Genomic DNA, 22,169 nt, shown 5'->3' with positions numbered 1-22,169 from the left:
GCCTCATTCTCCGCTTCCAGTCATATCCGTTGTTATTGTTGCGTAAACGTTTAATACGCGAGCAAACAATAGTTTCTCTCACATGCTTGAAAGTTTTGAAATTTTGAAACAAAATTGTCATTCAAGGGGAGAAGTTGAACGAATCGCACGAGAAAAGGAAAATAGGGAGCTGAATGCGAAGAATTACTTATTATTACTTATGCGGTGGATTACTTATTTTTCTTTTGTTACTTCGATGTTGTGAGATTCGACGAGATAACGAATTTTTTATGTATCCCCTTAATTCTCTTTTGTATCCACCCAAGGGCAGTATTTGTTCGAACGTTTCATTATTTGATAGAAATCCGTAAATAAAGAAAGCCGCGACCTTTTCCAACAAAACAATAAATTGGTAAAAAAAAGACACGAATAGAAAATATAATAAATAAGATGTTTGCATACGGAGTTGTATGGAAATAAAAGCGTTTGTTCGATGTTCGTCGGGAGATGTATAAAATTGTCGGAGAGTTCGATGAGTTTCATTCTGCAGATCGAAATAATTCACCGGGTAGCTGAAGGACGAACGAATTCCTGTTGCTGCGAGCATCAAGCGCATCGTAGTGGCGTTTGAGCGAACGATAGGTCGTTTAAGGCCCCTTGCGAGCTATATACACGTGGTTTCTCTATCTGGTCGTAGAAACTGTGCACTCGTAAACCGGTAAGAGTAGTCGCTTGCAAGTGAACGTTCCACGACCCGGTAATTCAGACACGAAACTGACATATGATAATCCTATCTAGTTCACCAGCTGGCCATTTCTGTGACGATTATCGATAACGATATAGTTACCGAAGGAGGATGAAAATCCCACTAGAATTTGCGATTGTATTACATTTATTTCGCTCTCGGGCATCCACAAAATGTTATTAGGTCAAAACTTTGAAGCAATGTTATGACCTTAAATCTTTTAATTTTTAAATTTCCGAATTTTCAAATACTCAAACTCTATGAAATATTTAAATATATAAATTTCCCATCAACGAACTTTCAAATATGCATATTTTCCAATTTCTGAATGTTTAAATTCTTAAATACTCGGATATCCCATTTTCGTTTTTACAAATACCGACATTTTTATATCTCCAAACTTTCAAATTCCTTTCCTATTTCCAATTGTTCAAATTTTTCAGATTCCTTTTAATTAATTTTTATACTTTGAAACTTCCAACTGTCTCGTTCATCGAATCATCGGTGAGTAATCGTCTCCGTGCAAGTGAATCTTTTAATGTCACGAATGCCGTAAGATCCAAGTCATTCCGATCAATGTAAAAGCCTGAACGTTGTTATCGGATACTCTTAACCGCTCACGTTGGTTGGCTCGGTTCGTTCGTTTTCCTTTTGCTCGCGTAACATCGAGATTACTTTCACTTAATTAATCAGCTGGTGGTCATCCCGAGACGCGCGCAACGTAACATCACTCCGGCGTAATGATCTTTGCATCACATACTTGTGCAACTCTCAGTCGCGGTCACCTGCGTTCTCTTTTTCCTTTTTTTATTCTCGATAGCGGCAGGACCAGGTTGGCCTTGAACCAGAAACTTCCCAAGCCATCGATCATTGGCATCGCTCGTGCATCGTGCCATTTGTGTTGCTTTCTCCCTCTATTGCTCCAATTCTCGTTTGTTCTTATTTTTGTTGTGAGTTTTTTGCCACGCTATTTCAAACGCTCGGTTTACGTATTGACTTCTTTCTATTAGGAAATCGAAGGAAAAATGCCTGGCTTTCTCTTTCGACTTGAGTAATCGTACCGAAGATCCAGTGTAATTTAACATACGATGCTTTTACATCGAATCGAATTCGAATTTGGTTGCTAGCATTCGAAGGTTAAAATTACTTGCGTAAAGGTTTTTTATGATTCGTTTCGATAGACTCGAATAATACCGATTGTGAGAACCTATTTATGCCGGTGATTCTATCACTTTTGGTCTCGGTAACATCTAAATGTCACTCGATGCCTTGGAACGTGACCGAACCAGCGTACACCGTAGCGTACAACGGTCCCCTTAAAGCGTGCTAAGTAACATTTTACCGAATCGCGATCCTACAACGATTAAACGCCCACGGCGTTCGATCTTTGATATTACACGACAGACCCTCGATCATGATCTACCAAGAATCACCCTTATCCCATCACCTTTTATCGTCACTTTAGGTCTCGAATCCATCATCCGTGACGTTAACCTTCCTCGATCGTGCTATTTTTCTCTTTGAAATATCATTATGCAAACATGCTTACTAACATCTTAATCGTCCATGGAACTACGTCTCACGATTTTGTTCCGTACGTATAATCTTTCGAAGCTTACGCGTCGATTCGTTTTTAATTTTTTAGTAAGCATTCGAAAGCTCGTGCGTGATTTATTTCCGCTGTATTAATATCTAGAATATACAGGAAAAATACAGGTCGAAAGCACGATACCTAAGTACATTTTCGTTGATTTTCTAACTTGAATAACACGTGATAACAGAAGAAAGAAATGTAACAAGATACAGTATGAGATTCAACTCGACTAAAAACTGCAAAGAGTTAATCCAGATCTTAGTACAACATCTCCCCGAGATATGAGAGATCGATCATCCTCTCCGATTCGCTTCAGCCAAACCGCGTTCACTTCCATTCGCGACACTTTTATCCAACGCTTTCATCTCGGGAAACGCGGCTCCCTGGGGGTAAACTAGCGCATGTACACCTGGCACGGCTGGTAACGAGCAAGTAGAGAAAGAAGGAAAGAACGGGGGGGGGAAAGATAGAAAAAGAGTGGCGGTGCTCTCTCGCCTCGGCCAAGCTTCCCGTGAAAACCGGGCACGAGATTTGGCGATGGGCCAAAGCACAGTCGCTCGAGGGTCCACGTCCCGCGGCTTGGATTTCTGCTGATTTCGGGGGAGGCGGCGGCGGAGGTGGCGGAAGGTGAAGGAGGCGGAGGCGCCTGGGCGTCCCCAGGGGCAACAGGTACCCACACATACACGGCCATAAGCTTTTCTTCGCTGCAGAGAGATATGCCCGGCCACGTGCTCGCGCTAAATATAACGTCTGCCCACTGTCTTCTTCCTCCCACCATCGTAGGTCCGACCCAGCCCTCTCTATTTTGTTCGCGTTCGAGAATCTGTATCGCGACTGGATCCAATGTGTTTCTCCGTTTAATGGGAACTGCCGCTAATTACGTGCAATTAAACGGATTAGTTTCCGACTCGGTATTGGCGAATTTGTATACGAGAGAAGAAAAACGCGTATAAGGGACGGGACAGTTTGGACGAAGTTTGTGGAAGTTTCAAATTTTCGATCGAGATTTGCTTATGGTTAGTTACGCAAGTGTTTGGCGATTCTGTTAATCAATGCGGTGACGTAACGCTTGTTGAGATATCACGAGTACGAAACTTGAATATCGCCCACCCCGTTGATTAAAATTACGCTTCCGTTTGGAAACCTTACTGATCTCCTCCTATTTGATGTTCCTATATCGATTTCGTCGATATTGTACGAGTTTGTACTTCGTTGGTATTCCCATAGGTTGGTTCTCCCGACGTTCAATGGATTATAGAAGCGAACGACGCGATAAAGCTCTCCGTTCTCGTTCGATTCGTTAATCGTTGTTCTGATAATGCAGATTCTATTGTATTTCAAACGTTCTTTTAAAGTTTTCAAACTTTTGGTGCTTCCGGAAACTAATCGACTAGTTTATCAAACTGAACGTCCATCGGGACGCCAGGAAGGCGAAAGAACTCCGTTGGAACAGCGTTTCGACATTTGCGACGCTTTTCATAATCCCGCAAAGTGTCGCATCTTGATGTCGATCCGATTGAACCAGGATCCAAGCGTTGTCGGCGCGATTTACCACTGAAATCCCTGGTGTATCGTCGGTTACGGGGTAAGAAAGTTCCCGGAGTCGAGTTCCAGCAACACGGCGGATGCGTATTGAATTACCGAGGTCGTCCTAGTTTCCGGTATGTTGGTAACCATCGGTGAATACCATTTTCGCTTTGCTACGTTCATTTTTCATGCCGGTAAATTCTGTATGACGAGTCAGCGCTGCTCCATCGTTTCCATCGTAGTTTCACGTTTATCACCGCGACGGATATCGGTTCGTTCGAAGACAATGTCATAGTGACAGCGAACAGGCTTCGAGGATATTTTGGTGATGCAGATGTGGAACTGTGGATGAGTTTGTTAGCGACGACGTGTTTCTAAGGGCCGTTGTGAATGACATCATCCTATTATTCATAGCCTTTTCATCCTCGAAAATGTTTTCATACCGGCATTGCGTTACGACAGCTCTGTGTCGCCGCAATGTGCTGATTCCATAAAGCGAATTCTTCAGAGGGCAAACCGATCGATTCTCTGTTTCATAAATTTCTTGATTCGTTGGTTCGTTTTCGGCAATTTTTTTCACAACTAGTAGAAACAGCGCGATTGTACCAGACTATGTATACCTATAGTAAAACACAGAAAGTTCATTGAATCTACTCGAAGGTCTCGTTAGATTCGAACGCAGGAAATCGTTTGCGAACCATTTACGACAGGTATGGTCACTGGAAACGATATAGCGGGGTCGTAAAATAAAACGTTTAGCGGTGACACCGACTGATCTAACTACATCTATGAACACAGGCATCCGCGTCAGCTTTTCCAAGTCATTTTCCATCATTGTTAGCGGTTAAACGATACGTTACAAACTTAGAGCTTTCAGAGCATAAATCGGAAATTATGAGGGATTTTTAAATCAAAGGTACACCTCGTTCATAAATATCAGGTGAAGTTCTAAACAATTACAACGGTATTTATTCCAGAACTTGGAAAAGGGACGAATATCTAGCTGCCTAATAAAAATTTCTAACAAGTTCGAGTTCCTGGCGACAGCTTCGTGTATTCTTTACCTTCCTCTCATTTATCTTGTACTTTAACACAGACGTGCTGCATATTTTTTTATTTTTTGCTGCTCAGGCTTTTCGACGTTCGCGCAGTAAATCGCGTTACCGTAGCGAATATCATCAAGTACTGTCATCAGGTTTCTGGAGGAAACTCCGAGTCTGATGGAAAAGCCGAGGCGAAGAAGTGAATTTGACTGTTGATTCAGAAGTTTGAAATTCGGCCGAAGCGACTGATACGTGTTTCCTCACCAAACATTACATGCTGTTCTCGTTGCTAAAATAAATTCAAACTGTCATCCGGTGGATTCAATTAGAAGCGAATTCCTGCCCGAAACAGTCGAAAGTCAATATTCGTCTTCTAAATGTAGAAACTTGACTCTTTATCCATATGGGTGGTTTCTATGTAGGTAATTCATAAAATAAGCGGTAATTAAGGAAAATTATAAATTCTATCCGTAATTTCTCCATCCACCTTCGTTTTATGATTTCTTGACAACAGATATATCTCTTAATAGGTTTTTACTTAATCGTTTAGCCTCTAACGGTAGAGTGGATCGTTTTGACTCGACTATTTCTTTTATACGTTACATTTCCTGATGTTGCTTCTACTAATGTGATTAAGTAAAGTATAGGTTCACTAAGACAAGAAAATTAATCTACCGACGACTGCATTACTTTTGATGGAACGAACTTTCTCTTTCTTCTCCTTCCCTACCCTCCTTTCCCCTAGTTCTCTTACATTACACCTGCACAATTTAACGTGTCTCTGAGATAGAACGTTGAAACTTCCCGTAATTGGTCTACATACTGTTGCGAATATATCGTATAGTTTCTATGAAAGCTGGTAGCATGCCGCAGGATCGACGAAATATCCTTAATCCTGACCGAGTAATTCCTCGTCCTGATTTCGCGAATATGACCAATCCTCCGCCTATTCATTTCGTGAGGCGGATCGAAAGAGGGTTTTTGCACGCGTGGTCGTGATCGCGCGAAAGGAGAAACCTCGGAAGAAACGGGCTGATGGCTCGTCGGAGGTTGGAGGAGACGGTTATGCGAATAACTCGGGGCTGGCACGGACATACTCGGCTCACGATCCGAACCATCCTCCCTCTGTCTGCTTGGCCTGGCTGTCCAGCTCCTAACATGCCACGGCCAATTTCTGCCCCGCCACATTTGTCTCCCTTGCCAATTGCAATGCTCCGCGCCGCTTGCTTTTGCCGAATGGAACACACAGAACCAGGCGGCAGCCACGAAAATAGGGGATAGAGATAGGAGCAGAGCGAGAGAAAACAAAACGCTGCGGTGAAGAGTGTGTGTTGAGAGAGCGTGTGCGCGCCGGATAGGAGAGAAGCGAGAAAAGCGGGCTAAGCGGATTCCGGTGCGGTGGATAACTCGGCACGGTCAATGATCGCGGCTCGATACCTCGAATAGTAGAGAGTAGCGAGAGCTTGGTGGCGAGACGAACAGAGAGAAAGAGAGGGGAGCGAGATAGAAGTTCGAGTGCGTGCCTGATAATAGGAGCTCTCGGTTGGGTGGGCTGGAAAAAGGTCTCGATGGCGTCTCCGCCAGCCGTCGGGTATCAGACTACAGCCTGATTGAAATTTAGAAAATTGCTTGCGGTTGTGTCGCTAGATCTATCGTACTCTTGTGATTATTAAGGGTTGAAGTATGATATACAGTATTAAGGGATAAATTCTCGCAGAAAAATCACTTCTTGGTACCGTCAATTCGATATTTGTGAATATTTCTCTGTCAATTTTGGATCACAGTAGAGATCTAAGTTTAAATCGTCAGCTAGATGCAGGAATATTAATCAGTCATTAGCGCGTACGCTGTCTAAGATACACGGTAGCTTGCTATCGTAACGCGCAACTGTTGGATCAATTCTGTTAAGTCGTGTCACTTTTCACGTAAATCTCTTAAACGTGTATGTAATTATACTTAATATATAGATGTTTTGCAGCTTTTCAACACAATAAATAGAGGACAGAGACTCCAATGAATGAAATTCGTTTCAGTTATTTTTATCGATCTTCGTTCTCTCGCTTTGCTTTTATTTTTCATCGGGATCAAAAAGTTACGAAGGACGTACGTAATAGCTTTCTTCTATCGGAGAGGTTCGAATGGCGTAAGAAATCCGATTTTTTACTTGGAAATTCGTCGTTGTCACCAGAAGGCTATCATTATGCGCCGTTGCGGGCTTTCACGAAATCTAACTGGCGCGACTACGAACGATGAAAAATGGTGGACGGTTGCACGCGGACTGAAATACGTTGTGGCAAGCTAAAGGGGGACTAAGCTTGTGCGTTGTAAGGCATTCTCGGTGTCGGTAGTGTGTCCCTTTACTGCAATGCAGAACATTGAATTTCCAACCGCAGTCTGTCTGCACACGCTCTCTTCCAAGTCGTTGTTACGGCTGCGAATGGTCTTCCGCATTCGAGCGATGATGCGTTTGATCACGTGTGATGTGTTTATGAGTTCTGTGAGGAAATTCGGTCGCGTTCTCTCATTTTTCCCCTTTGAAATTTTAGATCGCCTCTTACGAGACCGGGAAAATTGATTTTATTCTTGTTAAATTTAGCATTCGTTTTAAGTGGAAATTTGACCGTTTTATTTTCTTTCTTTTTCTTTTTTCTTTCATTTTGGAAGAAATTTTTTAGTGGAATCATCTCTATGGCATCTATGTCATCTATGTCAACATCGTCCGAAAATTTTGTGAAATTATTAAAAATCCTCTTTCGATGTCCAGGAATCCTGCAAGTTCCAACAAAATTTTTTCAACCATGTCGAATTATATCGGATTATATTACTTCTCTACGAACAATGTCTCGGTAATGTTTCTGCAAGATAAAATATAAAAATTGTATTTCCTAATCTTCCTTTGCATTTTGAAATTTCAAAGCGTAAAATTCTATATCTGTGTATTTTTAACATTCCTGACCATAACCGCTAAGCTCTCTTATGCTATTGAAAAATGACGTGAAATATAACTTCTACAGGTAATTCCCCAAATCCCCGTAATATTTTTATGACAGGAAATATTAAAATCGTAATTTAACATTTTTTATTATAGCTGGAGATACGCAAATTCTAGATAGGTAAATTCATCGCCATCGTCGCTAAGTCTTCCCACGCTATTTGTATATATATCTTTAGTTTACTGAAAAATTGTTTTAAATAGCGTTCGCTATTATAAAAGTACAGTAACGATGGCAATACAAAATTATAAGCGAGACACGAAGAGGAGGACAATGAATTCTTCTCAGCGAGACTGTGTATTTGAAATCGAAACAAGCAGAGGGTGGGTCGAAATAAATGGGATAATATTGTTGCAGCCGAAACGAGACATCGTTCGATAATATTTATCTTGCTATATGGTCGATTTAGAGTAGGTCGTGGCTTGTTCCGTATATGCACATTGTTGCATCTGCTTTAACGACGCGTTGTTATTTTTACAGTAGACAGCTTTCCGCCTCTTTCACCCTTTGCCCCCCATTTTTTGTCTATTCAATTTTCAGGCTGACGGGGATGGACGCGAAACGTTATTATTATATGCGAAGTCGGTGCGGTCTCTTTGGTAGTAGTGGATTTTTAATTAAAAACGCGAACGATCGATGTCAGCGACATTGGACCTTGAATTTGATTTTGGTTCGTTCGATTCGATCTAAATAATCAAGAGGCACAGAAATATTGCGTTTAAAGGAGCACGAAAGATATTTGGAAATTCTGTCAGATGTACAAACGATATGATCGATAAGTATCGAAAGTTGCCTTAAAAATCTGACGACATTATCGGTCTTATATTGTAGAATTTATTGTAAAAGGAATAGTCACGATGCTAGAGGGACTTTAAAAAATAAATGGGTAGAACTGTCTGGCAGGCGCATAATTTCTACGGTCGACGATCGTAGAAACGCGAAACGCCTCGACGAAAGGGAGAACAGAGTAGAAGTTCGAATGAAGGTAGGTCATGATATAGACAGCATCTGGTTGCAGTCGCGTTATTTTTACGTGAAAACTCGGTGGAGATACACGACGTCGAACAAGCACCGTGTCGTGTAAGCAAAGCCTCCGGGAAAACGAAACGGCGCGCGGTGCGGTGACACATCAAAGAGATGAGTTACCCCATCTCTGTTTCTTTCTCTCTTTCATCTTCGGAAATTTTCTCAATCGCGGAACGCTCGAGCGATCGTCCTTTAAGTTTCTCAAATCGTAGAAATATTTCGTATATGTATGTACGTATCTAGCGTATTTCGATACGATCGTACATTCGTTGAGTGTTCCATCTCTCTGTTTTACATTCTATTTGTTTCCTCGTTATTTGGAATATGTATACATACGTATTTATCATACATCGGTGAAGTTTTTTCGATAGTCGAGTGAAACTGCATTGGTATTTTAATAAATGATCGATAGTTTCATCGATGTATTTTAATCAATTTTGCGTGCAGTCGGTTAAAAAATTCCATATTTACCTTGTGGTAAAATCGTGGACTTTCCCTTTATTAAAAATAAAGCGTACGAAGACTTTATCGACGGACTGCATATGTATACGGTATACGATATAAAAATGTATATAATAATATATATCTGTAAGACGATAAAAATACTTACGGACAAAATTCAAGGGATGAACATATAAGTAGACTTGTCACTGACTGTACGTATTATTATTAGATACGAAAGGAAGGAAAGTAAAAGCACAGACACATAATTTCATAACGATAGCTGAGAGAAACGACAGAAAGAAGAGAAACGAGGAAACAGAAGGGGACTAATACTCGAATAAACTGAGTTAACAAGCAATTTCCTCCGATTCGTCCCGAGACACTCGAGCAGTCGTTCTCTTCTCCCTGCAATTAGAACCTGGTCTTGCGTACTTCCACGAAAATCTCGGCTCGGCTGCAATTATATATTTAGCAGAATTACACCCGCGGGAAAGATATAAACGATCGGCTGGCTGATTTATAATCGACTTTGTCTAATCAGGTATTTTGACGTTTCACGGGAGGCAAGAAAACGTCACCAATATAATTCAACGAGGTATCTGACGACGAACGTGACGTCTTTCAACGTTTTTGGCATTTTATCCTAATTGCCATGCCCATCTTTCCGCCATGCGAATATTATACGCGGTTTCTCTTCATCCAGCCGATCCCGAGATCGGAATGAAACACACTCGGCTTCGTGTCTTTCGGTGCGGCACGGTCATCGTTCATCGAGAAACGTGGCAGCCGACGTGTCAGGATTACTTTCCAAATACATTAAACCCATCAAACGCCGTTTCATTATTCATTTTCGACCGTATCAATTTTCCATTACCATTCGAACACCATTCGATGAAAAATAGATTTTCGCCAGAACCAAGGTTTCCGCGCAGCAATTGGTTACCTTTATGCTCTGCCTCTTTGTTAAAATGTCCTATCTAACGCTCCTTGCACGTTGCGATGCTAAATTGTACTATCTATTTTGATACAATAACGGTCATTTTTCATGTATCTACACAGCCATGCGAGAATCACCGCCGTGGAACAGATTTAGAGTCACCGAAATGTTCAGTTCTGCGGGGATACGACGGATCTTCGCTCTTTGGTCGTAACGAATACTCCGGTTCTGATATTCGCTTAATTTTCCATCATTCGTGATTAAAATCACTCGTTCGTTCATCGTATAGCATATTCTCGCACTATCGTTCTCGAAGAACGTCAAAATAGAGCTGGTATATTCGAACCACGCTTTCGTATGCATAGAAGAGGCTTAAGGGTGAAAGTTCGTCCCAGCTCGTTAGGGCTCGTTGATTCTCTTTAATTTCGCATTGCAATTAGGTGGTGTTCGAACGCGAAGAATCCCCCCTCTCCCTCTAATGAACTCGCATCCGTCATTTGCATATCACGTTTGCCGCGTCATTAACTATATCGTAGATAATTTTAGAGCGTTACCACTGGTAATTGAATTCTCGCGATACGCTTCGATGAAAGAGATCTACGTCAGAGGCTACAGTGCAAGATTTGTCAGTCTCTTTGCCAATGATAGGATTAATTATCGTTTTAGTATAATTAGTTTTGAATCTAAATCCAACTGAGCGAGTGTTTGCGCGTAATAACTTATGCCAATTACGAACCATATGAATGGACCGTTGGACTACATTGTAAGATCTGCTCATTCATGCGTTCCTTTTGCACCACACCGAGCTTCTTCGGAGCCACTGCCAAACAGGAGGCCGCGAAGCCTCGAGATCTCAACCTTCGCTTTCGCAACTTTCCTTCTCGGGACTTTACGATGTAAGGAAAGCGTACGCGAAATTTCGCTTACGTAATGCTCATAAAGTGAATTTAACGTACGCTATACGTCATGTACAATCGGACAATTTATCGGTTTTTGAAATAACACTTCTGCCTCCTGGTTATATATCGGAATGTTTTTAGTTTGATGGGAGTGATGCTCAAAAAGTTTCGAGCACCGTTCGGTATATCGATAGGAAAGTTGAGAGTTCGTGAGAAACCGAAGGATGACCAGCGAATGCAGTCGATAATGGATCACGAAACTTTGCGTTGCGCAACCGAGGCACGGTGAAAATTATTCTTGGGTGCGGGCGTCGGTGCACAATCCACTTTTTATGTATCGACGTTGGGCTAAAGGCGAAACGTTTTTATCATTTACATTATGACTCATATTCGACGATCACCATCGTTCGACGTACCAAATATCACACGATAGCACGATTCTCCAATTATTTATCACTGCGCGTAGATCCTCTATGATAAAGACTGATCGATCATGTTTACGAGGACTGTAAAAGGATAAAAAAAAGAACGACCCAGAGAGAAAGAGAGAGAGACGTAATCTTTAATCTTACGTAAGTCAGTCGAAATGGCACGAAGTGAAACGTTGCCTGCCGCATTATCGTCGACTTTGCGTGTGCCGCGAGAAAGATTCCCGGTCGCGTATTCATCCTGGGACGGTTCCACGATTACAGATTATAGCACCAATTATACCTACCACTCTCTTAGTAGTCGCGATAAATTATCCGTTCAACTATGTACGCCGAATGACAAATCGCCGACAGGTGGTTTCGCAGAATCGGCTCCCTTTCAAACAATCAACCAGAGAGCTAGCTGATCCCTTCGATCGTCTTTTTTGATCAGTTGTTTGTTACTGTCGTTGTATCGTTATTTCCGATCTAGTTACCCTTAGTTCGCTACTCGGAATCGTCGGACAGATACGTATTTTGTTATTGATTTTTAGCTTTTTAAACTTTCAATTTCAAATCGATTTTTTAGGGAATGTTTTTCAGTTGTATTTTTGTTGAATTTTCAAAAATGTCACGTATATTCAAAGGTACCGATCTTTCAATGACCTAATATTTCGTTTACTTATGTTACAAAATATCGCTCTTGTTACCTAAACAACGACGTGCAAAAATCTTTCTCTTTAAGGGGTTAATCTCCTCTACTTCTCTTCCCATTGCTTCAATCTCTCCGTTACTTTGGATCGCTTCTTCGTCAGGTATTTTTAGCCACCGCGTAGGTTGCACGTTGTATCGTGCAACGGGAGGATTTTGCCAGGTTTTACGCGAAATCTGCTCGAGCGCTTGGTGGCGGAGGTGGACGCATGGGTGGCAGAAAATCGACGAATTGTTTCGGAGCGTATCGTTCACCGGTGGCCGGTTAGAAAGTGGGAAGAGCATTCTCCGACGAGACATTTTAATTATACCTCGTTATTCAACGAAAGTAAAAGTCTCGCGATGTGCAGGATCGCGAGCGTGCAGAATAAATCGTGTAAAGCGTCGTTCGCTTAGAACGTTTCTTTTTCTTTCTGTCCTCTTCCGTTGAAAACAGATTTATCGTCGTGTCACCTATACTATCGACGGGGGAACAATTTTGGATTCGTGATCTCTACTACGCGTGATTTCTCACTTCGATTTTATGATTTTTCGTTTTAATTTTATCGAGGTCTTTCATCAAGGAACATGAAAAGTCGCGAATCGTAACCCAGTAAAGAATATGCAATGGTCTTGCAGTTCCAAACATCGTCCAATAAGTACAGGGGTGCTACCAATAAAGATACAACGCAGCGCACATTTATTACCGGGACAATTCTAGTGGGCGGAATCGAGCCATTAATTTCGAGTTATCCGCTACCGCGTGTCTCGTTGCACGCGGAGGAACTCGCAAAGAACAGCGTTCGGCGCGAATCTTCCACGAACGAGTGTACAAATATCGCGCGAGCAAATAGCCAGAGGCATAGCTCTTTGTCGGCAACGAGATACGTGGTGGCTGTATGTGTTTCACCCCGAGTTCATCGTTCCTTGTCCACGCGTGTAAACGAACGGTCATGCTTTATACCTTTATCTTTTTAATCTCAAATCGTTAACAACAGAAATCACAACGGTTACGATCCAAATTAAAAAGATTATAAATATATAAGACGAATATACGATTAGACGAGAATCAATATTCTTCTTATTCTTCTTCGACATTCTTTGGTACCACGACAAAATCGCAATAGTTTCATTCTAAAAATTCCAAAATTTTCTTGCCAATTTTTATAAATCTGAAATAATGAAACTAGCTATTCATTGAAAAAGTCGATTTAGTTATATATACATTTCATATTTCGTTATACTTGATTCATTTCCGCTTATTAGCCAAGAAATTGGGCTTGGTAACGTAGGTCAAGATATACTATACGCTATCTTTATCCCGTACTGTTGCCGAACTTGCCTAACATAATTATTTTCTTTGCTTTTGATTCTACAGCATAGTTCATTATAATGTTATAGTTCATTATATGTACTCGTTACATATTTAGATCAAATATTTAGACATTAAATACGAAAGTTGTATTAACGCAACATTTAGTTTTCATTTTCTTTAGTGGCTATAAAAAGGAAATTTCAGAGATCGTCTCGATATGTTCTTCGTTTCTATCTCTTTCGTTTAGATTCCAGGATTATATGAAATTTAAACAAATTGCAGTATCTGTGACATGATAAATTAATATATAGTCCTTAAAGAATTAAAAGATAGAACTGTATTTTTAATTGTATCAATATAAATCTAAATTAGCATAAACATCCGCAGTTTAGTTATGCATGAACGATCCGATCGAGGAAATTCAAGGTTCGCGCGCGCGTTGTTCCGTATCGAGCGACGTTATGCCGCGTTACGTGGCGCGTTACGCAAAAACTCGCGTGACGAGGCCTCGTGTCAATGACTGGAAATCTCGTGCGTTGATAGCGTGCGTGCCTCTCTGCATACCCTTTGCTTCTTGGATAATAAACCGGCACCGCTCCACTTCGTATCGACTAGCGTGTTCTCCTGCATCTTTTGCTTCTTCGAATTAGTTTTGTACGAGCGTAACTTTAATTTCCGTGTCCTCTGCGGTTGCGTGATGCTATTACGCTTGAGTCTTCAAATTTTTATTTTGGCATGTACAGCGTTGCGGGTTAATTTAGCAGATGATTGCTTGTGACATGAGAGAAGCAGGTACTTCACGTCGTGGACACGTAATAGTATACGGTGGTTATTACACGGTAATTTTCATTTTTAGAAAATGATTTCATTGATATGACAGAGTTAATACAGTTTTCAACTCGCAAGATAAGGGTATCAATTGGATTATTCATTTCTTGGAAATTCTAGCTCAATGATATAGCAGAAAAAGCGTTTCAGTGATGAAAAGAGCTAATGCAAAGTGCAACAAAGCGTGAAAAAGATTTGATTAGAAAAAAATAGCGTAAAAAGACTTCTGAGAATGAAGCAAGAACCGTCGTAATATGAAAAAGGAAGGAGCATAAAAAGTAAAGACAGTGACATTGATGATTCCAGGAAGTTCTTGAACGAATACGATCTTCGCGAGCACGATCAAATTCCTGGAATATCCTAGAATCCTAAGAGACATATCACAGAACTTTGAAATTGACTAGTTTTAACCAGCTTGGAGTTACATAAGCTCGTCGATGCAAAAATATGACGTTATACGATCGAGTACCTGTACCTTACGATAGTAGAGTAAGATAATAATCGGTTGTCAGCGTAGACCAAGCGTCCAGTTGCAATTTTGAAAATCCTTTCACCGATGTGTCAAAGCAGTCAAAGCGCGACCTTCGCGGGACTTCAAACAGAAAGAAAAACTGCTTTTATTCTCGAGCTACAGGTTTCAGTCGCGTATTCTTTTGTAATTTCGAGCGATTCGGTCATCCTTATTAATCAGTTCTTCGTTAAAAAAAAGCGTGCTCGTTTAAAATAATCCGATACAAGGAATATTAACGTGTTCGTATTTTATAGCGATATCGAGAGAGATATACGTTTATCTGATCGCTACTGCGTTACTCGGTTCATTGATTCGAAAATTTCTTTACATGATTAACGCAACGTGCTCGTTAGCTTCCGTGAAACATGTCGCGGTGAATCTCATTGCACAATCCGCGGACTTGTTCGAAATTTGTTCTTTTATTTACTAAAATCGAGGACTTCGAAAGAGGAAGTAGTGTCAAATATTCAGTCTAATATTGCAATTTATGCACAGGATTTTCTATGTATATATACATATATATTCAAGATCGAGTGACTTACAGCCGCTAAAAGCAAACGTGGATAAGAAAGAATCGAATGAAAAACGAGCAACCCCTGTGCGACGATCAATCCCCATGAACGCGATACATATCGCGTACAAAGCAGAGAGTCGAGAGGAAGCCCTCCATTTCAGGGGGCAGCCGAAGAAATCCTATCAGCCGAAAGAGACGCTGAGAATCTAATTTTTCCACGAAACGAAGAACTTTCGAATAACTTTGAACACAGTGTGTGACATATACATGGAGTACAAATTTTTATGAACAATTACGTATCGGTGATATCTGTCGCTTTATACTTTTAATGTCAATCTTTTACTCAAATTTGGTAATTTTAAACAATTCTAAATAACTATTTCATCTGAAGATTTTCCTTTTTTTAAGATTCTCCATACTTTATTACGCGTTGTTCGCTTTCCATTAGAAACGAATTATATCGTATCTGTAATACATTTGCAAAAGCTAAAATCAATTCAGCTAAAATTGATTTGTCTTTATTAACGTTTAATTCCGTGCTTGTAAGAACTTTCGATTAAGAAGAAACTCGGTTAACAGGTTAAGTTCTTCTAAAGAAATTATAAGGGAAGGAATTAATCGCACATAAACAAATTTATCGCTCGTAACAAACGCGCTACACCTCTGTAGTTATCGTTACCTGGTTTCAGCCGGGTCGAAGCAAATGGCCGATGAAAATCGATTCGTTCGTCGGACTGACGTTTATTCTTTGTTCAAGAACGTCATGTTCGCGCGTGTTTGGTCTTTCCCTCGTTCCACTTGCAAAACGGAGACTCGTTGTGTCACCGTGTTCCTCGCAGCCTGTATTTGTCATTGCCGCCCTGATTCTGATTTTTCTCGTTCGCGGTTCCACGAAAGCGTGATTTGCAGTTTGTCGATTGCGCCTTTTCGTTTGGTTCGAACGGGCAACGATTGATAGCGATCATTGTTATAGGTGGACGTACGACAAACGCTCGGTGCTATTTTTTCAGTATAGGCGGAAAATACGTAGGCCAGACGATACGTTATTTACTTCTTTCCTCTAATTTCTGTTCTAAGAGGTGATTTTCTTAAGAGATTATTAAAATTAAAAAATGTTAGATAGGACGTTTTAATTAAAGAGGATTTGGAAATCTATGGGTTTGTTGTTAAATCAGACTTGCCACGTTTGAGAATGATCGTGGATCGACGTCTGGAGTCCATGGTAGCGGAATTTATTCCAAGTTTGACATAGATTCTCAAATTTGACAGGGAATGCGCCGTGAAATATACCCAACTGGTCACCTCCGCGAGAGCAATGGGTCCGTGATCAGCAAGTGTAATGACGGTCGCATTAATATTAATATTCGAGCCGTTCGTCTCTGAGCGAATGCACGTTTGTTCATCAATATTTGCCTTAACGTACGGCACCGGGTGCACCTGCTGTTTACCGACGCCTGTCATTTCTCTTGGTTTTAATAACGTCGAACGACTCGTTTCGACAGCGCCCTATTTAAAAGCAAAGCAAGTAACGCGGCATTAACGCAACGCGATCGAAATTTATCTGCGTTTATCCAAAACTTTACGAACTGCAACAGTTATATTTCAGGTTATGTTTCTTGCTTGTTGCTTTCGCGAAGTTTGCAAGGGAAGTTTCCGATAGAGAATAGAGAACTTTGAATATTTCTACTCTTTTTTCGTCGACTTGAACATTGTATTTTCTGCAAATTTTTCTATACCTCTGTAGCTTCGTAGCGTGGGAACGATGGTTTACAAGTTTTCACTTATGAAATATTAAGTAATACGAAAGTGTGTTTAATAATAAAATAGCCTCAGCGACAGATTCACGACATATTTTTATTCATTCGCTCATCGAGAACTCTCTCTTATTTTTATAACCTGGGAACTTTCTATCTCAATGTCGCTCTTTAATAAGCAAAAAAGTGATTTTGATGTTTTAAGAGGAACTTTAATACGATATTCAAAACAAGGAATTAAGCATGTTACGGACCATCGTCCCGTCATTCTCCTATCATTATCTTCACAACGCGTTCTTTTCTCCTCCGGGATATGTGCGTCTCTTTCGCAATTATCCTTCGATATCGCTTAAAATGCAATAATTCAGCGGAAATTGCTGTACGCGTATCTTATCTGCGTTGTAACGACGAGAATACTTTAACGTTCGTCACTGACCAGCAGTGGAGCGGAGTTACTGTACGTACGTCGCATGAATATTTCGAGGTAATCGCGCTTTTTCATTGATGGCGTTTTAACCGAGCTTGTTTGCGGAAATTCGGCGGTCTCGGGGAAGGCCACCGTTTATAAATATGTGATTCGTTAAGGGAGAATCGGGGCAATATGGGATCTCGTTTGATAGTCTACGAGTATGCTCCGTCTGCTGAAGTTAGATACAGTTATATTCCCAGGTGTATGTCCAATTTTAGGTAGCACCTGTGTCGGTCGGTAATTATATTTAATGAGAATGTAAATAATTCCGGTCAAATCTCTGCCAACTTTCCAACGAGTCGATGAAATTGCCGTGTAATTTAATCGGTGGCGACTATTCCCGATCGTGGGCTTTATTTTAATGCCGAAATAATTCCAGACCCGGTGCTTGAAATCGTGGGATCTTCCCTAAATTTGCAGATAGAAATTAGAAACGGATTATATCTTTTTAATATACGCTTTACGGACTATAGGTTTTCGATGATATCACGGAGTATAAATATAAATCGTTTACAAAATTTACTTGTAGAATTGTATTCTTCTCTTTTTTTTCAACCAAACATTTTACTCTTATGTAAGGAAACTTATTATCACCAGTAATTTGTTGTAATCTCTAACTAGCGTAACGTTGGTAATAATTATCCGAGATAACTGTGTTTTTTATCGTGAAACTGACAAAGATAGACATACCTCGTTTTACACGAGTCAAGTCGACGATATCGACAAATCTTATTTACACTTTTATAAAAGCGAGCTCGATGTATTTTTTATTAGTGTCACCGTTAGTAGCAAGAAGCGGCATAATATTCGCAAAGCAGCGTCTAAACGACGAGAGTACACGAATAACGGTGGCTCGGCCAGAGGACTAAGGGTGCGTAAGAGTCGAAAGACGACAGACAATGGGGTGGAAAAGGGAAAATAGAGGGAGGGAAGGATGGAAAAGTCAAAGGTACGAAACGGTCGTGCGGGTATCGGTGGAAAATGGGGTGGGCAGGGGGTGTGGTGCGAGCGTCTGGCGGCCTAGAAGCAGCTCGAACGAGGTGGTGGGGGTCGATGCGGCCATGTGCTCGAGCGTCGACGCTCGATCGGTGATCAGTCGTTGCCGCGCGCTCACCGAGTGAACGTTCGGTGCGTACGTATTATCCAAACATCGTCTATTACTCCGTTTCATCGTGATCGACGATCGAACCCGACGAGGGACAAAATAAACGAAACCACTGACCAACCGACCATTGACCGAATACAAAAATACAAGAAAATAAAAAGAAGGATCGAACAGAGAGAATTTCTCGGAACGAAATTTGTCGTTCTACGATGACGTCAGTGCACCCTAACGATAGGTCGTCACGCGTGTGATCAAGCAATTAAATCCTGAAATAGGGGATCGAGGATAGAATCGCGCGAAAAATCGGCCATCCCCGAGTAATCGTGTTGGAAGATGCCAAGGTGATCCTGTTGCTTGCCTCGATCGTTTCGTCACACGTTTCCTTGAGGCTGTTCGGCCTATAAATCGTAAATCGTAAAACGCAAAGAAAGAAACGCGTTAGCCGTAGAGTACGCCCCGTGATCCTGTGGTAAATCTTTATTTCTGTTCCGCAAACGTATTCTGGCGCGTTGTTCTCGCCATACAGTGGAATCGTTGACGATTGTGCCGCGATCATGCACCACACGGCGCCCTGGTACCTACCCTGGGGCCTGAAGCTGGTGCCACTGCCGATCCCGCCTGGACACCCCGCTTCTGGCATCCCGAATCCTGGATTGCACCTGCTCGCCCCGTTGCCAGGCATCTACGCCCCTGAACCGCGAAAGGTAGGATAGAATCTTCGTTGTACTTGTCTCTGTGTTTCAACTTTTGCTATATCGATCCGGTGAATTTCCGTCGGCGAATCGACGTATTCATTGTTCCGATTACACGAGCGAATTACGAATTACGATATCTTGTTTCGTGGATTTTCATATATTTCTATTTAAGGGTACAGTGGTATTTCATTTCTTATCGCGTAATGGAGTAATTTTTGTGCGTGTCGTTTCTCAAAAACAAATTTAAACGATTAAATGTTTTATCCGCCTTATCTTAATAAACATCGAAGAAGACGATTGTCACAGACTTCTTATCTACCGAAACGTTAATTACCAATTAGTTAAATTTCTACCGATGGAATTTGTATCTCGTAATATAAGATATTAGTTAAACGAAAAGTCACAGACGATAGAATGTGAATCAATGAACCATCGTATGAATTTTCTATACATATTCCATAAACAAAATTCTGTCCTAGCTTTGTTTATTATGATCGCGTGAACGAGTAGGCTTGTCATATAATACGCGACACCCGCTTTCGGCGAAGCCTTCCTTTGTCACGAGCGTTTGTTGATGGCCAGATTAGGAGGATAATGTTATTGGTCTCGGTCGGAATGACCCCCTAAGGGTATAACGCGAAAACAATTCTCGGAAAAGGCTGACGGCTGGACGCGAGAGATATTAACGCGTTGATAACGGTGTATATACATTAGTTTAAACGGGAATAACGATATCAGGTAGAATAATGCGATTACTTCGGCTCAGGTAGCCCAGATAGCACGCGCTTTCGTTACAAATGACCACGCGAAAGAACACCACCGCGAATACCTAACGTTAGCATCTTATTAGCTTTATATTTGCTTATTGTCCACGGCACGAGGCGGTTCCGTCGTAGAAAAAGATCTTGCTCCGATGCAATGTTTATCCGAATGAAACATTGGCATTGTGTCGCGCGAATCACCAGCTCTGTTTGCTCTAATTAAAAAATCTGCGTTCGTCGGTTATTTCACGGTGCCTCGCTTATTGTGCCCATTTCGTTGCTATTAATTATAATCCAGCCGCGATTTTGACACCGAGACGTTGTGTAAACGAGCATCGGCTCGTTAACTAAGTTAACGCAACGTTGAATGCGCTCGCGCGCTTCTTTCGCGTATCATTTTATCGAGTTATATAATCGGTGCTTCTCTTTACCTAACAAATTCGGAGAATTTCGTTTCTAAACGCCTCTTCGAGGTGAACGTCCTTGCGAAGAAGGTTTCATTTTAAAACCATTTAAATCCGAACGTTAATTATCGTCGATCCCCGACCATTGTATCTTATTCGTCGTCGCAATTGAAGGAACTTGCCCGCCGCTGATGCATATTTTACCGATCGCGAAAACGATTCTGCTTCGTCGCGGGGATAAATGCATTTTTTAACGAATGCACCGATCCGAGAAGCTGCAGACCTGTTTTTGAAGCTGAAACTTCGTTGGCGTTAATTATCGTCGTCCGGGAAAAGTTTCACGGTGAGAATTAGTCTCCGTCAATTACGAAGATTCTTCTCTCGCTTTTTTGTGCATTTACGCGGTCATACGACGCTGTCTCGCATTGCTTACAAATATTGTCGATAAAAAATTCGGAATCATTCTCCTAATCGAGAGGAAAGACGCATTTTTCTATTAACTTTGAGTTTATCACTTGGCGAATATGAACTTTGTTTCGCGTTAGCCGCGTACGTGTATAACTTTTTGCATTTTTAACGATTCCAACGATTTGAAAAACTAGACAGCCGTTTTTTTTTTAGCTAGAACTTGGTCTACGTTACCTGTTGTCTTTTTTTTATATAATTATGGAAATTGTAGAGATTTTTTTTTTGCCTTGTTTACCGCGAGTTCTGCGAGTTAGAGTGTTCGTATGTTTCGAAATAATTGATTCGTATCTTCTTTCATAAGTTTTCGAGGAAATAACCAAATATTTTTTTGCAGACACAAAGTGGATCGTTTATATCGAAGCCTAATTTTTGTCTTTGCTATTTTAATCTTCAAAAATCCGAATAAATTTTAAAATAGATACTTTTCTCTTACATTGTATATAGCCACTGGCTTTTACAGTCAAATATTTGGAACTTCCAATAAAAATAAAGAATCTTCGAAGAAATAAAAATGTCGAGACTTTGTTTAAACTATCAACGATCTACTTTCAGCCTGTGTATACCGATAAAACTTTTTATCAAAAAATTTTCTAAAATAACAAAATTCAAGGTAACGTAATACATAAACGTAATACATACGCGTATACGTAGTTACGTACGATACAGCCTTTCGTTGATTCTCGATAATCGTGCTAAGTATTATGCACCGGTACTCGAAAGTTGCCAAGGATGCGGAAAACAAATAGACGCTTAGGAATCGGCTATAGTTCGCGTTATTCCGGTCGCTGTTGCTGCTCTGCTTACAACAGAACGTACGTTTTATGGAGTTAGATTGGTGTGCGCGCATTTTATGAAATACAATGAGTCATAGATTTGTTGGAATATCAATTTATGCCACTTTTGTAGCGTTGTTCCTGGTGCTGGAGGAAAGACATTCGCGTTGTATTGAATTTCAAACGTATTAGAATGTTTTGTATTCGTCGGAGAATTGCTCGGTCTCGAACAAAATGTATTTTTCCATATCTCGTTCGCAGTTCAAATCTTCGTTAACGTCGGAAAAA

General features: G+C 40.9%; 1 protein-coding gene across 3 annotated transcripts in view; it reads left to right on the top strand.

Moving 5' to 3' along the window:
* Positions 1-22,169, top strand: part of LOC138178199 (pseudouridylate synthase RPUSD2) — a 178,061-nt gene that overhangs the window by 17,467 nt on the left and 138,425 nt on the right. Inside the window, exon 1 of one of the 3 annotated variants that reach the window (XM_069109779.1) lies at positions 18,759-19,484. The exons of the other annotated variants lie outside the window; for them this stretch is intronic. Coding sequence (XP_068965880.1) covers positions 19,335-19,484 — 150 coding nt within the window. The 5' untranslated portion in view covers positions 18,759-19,334. Of the gene's footprint in view, positions 1-18,758; positions 19,485-22,169 lie in introns of those variants that run through there. 3 annotated transcript variants of the gene reach the window in all.

The sequence above is a fragment of the Bombus flavifrons genome, chromosome 3 (genome assembly GCF_040668555.2).
Source record: "Bombus flavifrons isolate JBK064 chromosome 3, iyBomFlav1_principal, whole genome shotgun sequence".
Classification (NCBI taxonomy): Eukaryota; Metazoa; Arthropoda; class Insecta; order Hymenoptera; family Apidae; genus Bombus; species Bombus flavifrons.
This window is presented reverse-complemented; position numbering and strand designations above follow the sequence as displayed.